This window comes from Calidris pugnax, unplaced genomic scaffold (genome assembly GCF_001431845.1).
Source record: "Calidris pugnax isolate Ruff unplaced genomic scaffold, ASM143184v1 scaffold187, whole genome shotgun sequence".
NCBI lineage: Eukaryota > Metazoa > Chordata > Aves > Charadriiformes > Scolopacidae > Calidris > Calidris pugnax.
This window is the reverse complement of record NW_015090969.1, coordinates 2,315,414-2,318,226: the sequence shown is the minus strand read 5'-3', so window position 1 is coordinate 2,318,226 and position 2,813 is coordinate 2,315,414. Positions and strand designations below refer to the sequence as shown.

Here is a 2,813-nt window from a genome sequence, read left to right as displayed (position 1 = left end):
CCGCAGAGCGATGCCAAGGAAGCCACAGAGACCTGCCCTTACGCCTGCAAACCCGGGGGAGCTGCACCAGGGAGCCCCACATGCAGCGTGCACCTGGCTTGTGGGGTCTGGGCTCTTGGTCTTCTGCTCCCCAGCCCCAAATCAGGTCCTCGTGTGGGTCTGAAGGGGCACTGGGAGAAGGACCCGCACCGGCCCCGGGCTCCTCGGCATCCCCCTGCTCGGGCAGGACAGGGCAGCCCCTGCCGGGGGGGGCTTTGCTCTGAGCACCATGAGGAGGGGGAACGGCACCGACCCACAGCGCTGCTCCCCTCGCAGGGGCTGTGCTCCCAGAGCTTCCCCGGGAGCCAGGTTTTCTCTCTCCCCTGGAGACTCCTCTGTCAGGGAAGGTTAAACGTGTGATGGTAGTGATGGGAACCTGCTCTGCCAAAATAGAACCATCTGGGGCCAATTAGCAGAGAACTGTCCGTGCAATAATGTCCAAGTGTCCTGGTGCCCTCAGGGCTGCTCCAGACCCCACTGTCCCTGCTCCTGGGAGCACTGGGACCCACCAGCATCTGCCACAGCTACAACTTAACCACGGATTGAACTTGCTCAACCAAGGATGGGGCTTTCAAACTTGCTGGTGGGATTTGGGAGCCCCCCGACCTGAGTGTGACTACAGTTTGTGCCTATTCCTTTTGGAAAGGGCAGAGTCCAGGACACTTGGTGTCCCTCCCAGCAGCGGGAAGCATGCTGTGCTCCTGCTACACGGAGAAGAGGAGCTCTCGGGGGCCAAGGAACCAGTATCCGTGCTCCGTAAGCGCGTGCCCAGCTGCCTGGAACGATGCCGTGTCCTGGGAAAACACGTGTTTAATGACACAACCGTCAGCACCTGCCCTGTCGATGCCTCAGCCCTGGGTTGATGCCTCTGAGCCTGGCTGGATGAAAAAGCCCATTTTTACTCCCCGCTCTGAGGGAAGGAAACGAGGTTGTCACCACAAGTACAACCTCCCGATCTCGGTCTCCGTGCCGCCGGGCCGGGGAGCCCCGATAAATGCCAGCACCCGCATTTCCCAGCAGCATGAGGGGAGCCGGGGGGAGGGCTGTGGGTTTGGGGGTGTTTTGCTGGGCACGTGCTCAGCGCCAGCCCCCTCAGCCTGCCGTGTGGGCAGCGAAGGTGCCAGCAGCCTGTCCCCCCCAATCCCCCAGCATCATCCAGTGCTTGGGCCGTGTCCCTGGGGGCAGCGACTGGGACACATCCCAGTCCCAGCCAGCACCCAGCCCCAGCAGCTCCATCCTGGAAATGCCAGCACCCTTCCCAATTCCAGCCCGTTCCCTCCTGTTGCCATGGCAACCCGTGACCTCACTGAATTCCTTGGAGATCTGCCAGCATTTTCCGGGGAAACAAAGCTAATTAGCACAGTTTTCCTGATGCCCTCCCTGTCTGCAGGGGCTCGGTCAGGCTCGGAGCAGGGGTTGGGGCCGGATCCCCGGCCTACACGGGCAAGGAGATGCCCACGGGCTGCAGGGCTCACGTGCCACCTCGCAGCCAAACCAGCCCTCACGCTGCCCATCACCGTGGCGTCTGACCCATCCAGTGCTGCAGGCACCTCCTGGGGGTGTGGGGACCACCAGGGCCCTCCTTGCCCCGCACAGGCTCCAGCTGCAGCCAGTGCCCAGTTCTCCACAGGGCCAGGAGGGAGGAGAGGGATGGCAGAGCGGGATGGACAGAAATAAATGGAGAACCTGGGTCCTCTGCTCTCCCACGCCTGACACCCGGGAGCGGCTGTGGGGTTATGGGGTGCCCTCGTGAGAGGTGCAGGGTGGTGGCACTGAGAGCTCCTGTGGAGGGGCCACATGGCGTGAGGGACGGCAGCGTGCGGGGACGGCAGCGTGAGGGACGGCAGCGTGCAGGGACTGGGCCGGTGCCACGGGCTGCGGGTGGGACTTGCCACCGGCCAGGTCACGAGTGGGGACGTCCCACCGCCAGCAACATACGCAGGGCTGGGCACGGGGGGTGAGCTTCCCCAGGACAGCAGGGGAGGTGGTGCCCGGGGTGGGTTCCCACCGCCAGCAACATACGCAGGGCTGGGCACAGGGGTGAGCTTTCCCAGGACAGCAGGGGAGACGGAGCCTGGGGTGGGTGCCCAGCCCAACCTCCCATAGATCCAGCGCAGGCTGGGGGTCCCCCTGGCCTGGGGGTCCTGCTCAGTCTGGGGCTCAGGGCTTGGGCCTGGGTTGATCTCAGACTGGGGGGTCCCCACTTGGCCTCGGGGTCACCCAGGAGTCCTGCTCTGCCCGGGGGTGCCATTTGTCCCAAGGTTCTTCCTGGCCCGAGGGTCCCTTTCAGCCCTGTGCCCACCAAGATGCAGAAGGGGATGCGGCTCAATGACGGGCACGTCACCTACCTGGGGCTGCTGGCGAAGAAGGACGGCGCCAGGAAGGGCTACCTGAGCAAGCGGAGCTCCGACAACACAAAATGGCACACCAAGTGGTTCGCGCTGCTGCAGAACATGCTCTTCTACTTCGAGACCGACTCCAGCTCCCGGCCCTCGGGGCTCTACCTGCTCGAGGGCTGCGTCTGCGACCGGGCGCCCTCCCCCAAGCCCTCCCTCTCGGCCAAGGACTCCCTGGAGAAGCAGGTGGGCGCCACGGGGGGCCGGGGCAGGCGCCCCCCCCACCTCCCCCCAAACCCCGCGCCGGCCGCTCTGGGAGGGGGATGATGCCCCGGGTCCGTCTCAGCCCCCGCGGGGGGTCCCGGCCCCCCTTCCCCGGCGCTCCCGCCGCGGAGCGGAGCTGCCCGGGACCTGCCCCACGCGTGACCGGGCGGGGGG

At 65.8% G+C, this 2,813-nt stretch overlaps 1 protein-coding gene across 1 annotated transcript in view; it reads left to right on the top strand.

The window, feature by feature from the left end:
- The first annotated feature begins 2,339 nt into the window (after window positions 1-2,339).
- Window positions 2,340-2,813, top strand: part of RASGRF1 (Ras protein specific guanine nucleotide releasing factor 1) — a 72,066-nt gene continuing 71,592 nt past the window's right edge. The window contains exon 1 of the mRNA XM_014952692.1: window positions 2,340-2,621. Within this exon, the coding sequence (XP_014808178.1) occupies window positions 2,346-2,621 (276 nt within the window). The 5' untranslated portion in view covers window positions 2,340-2,345. The remainder of the gene's footprint in view (window positions 2,622-2,813) is intronic.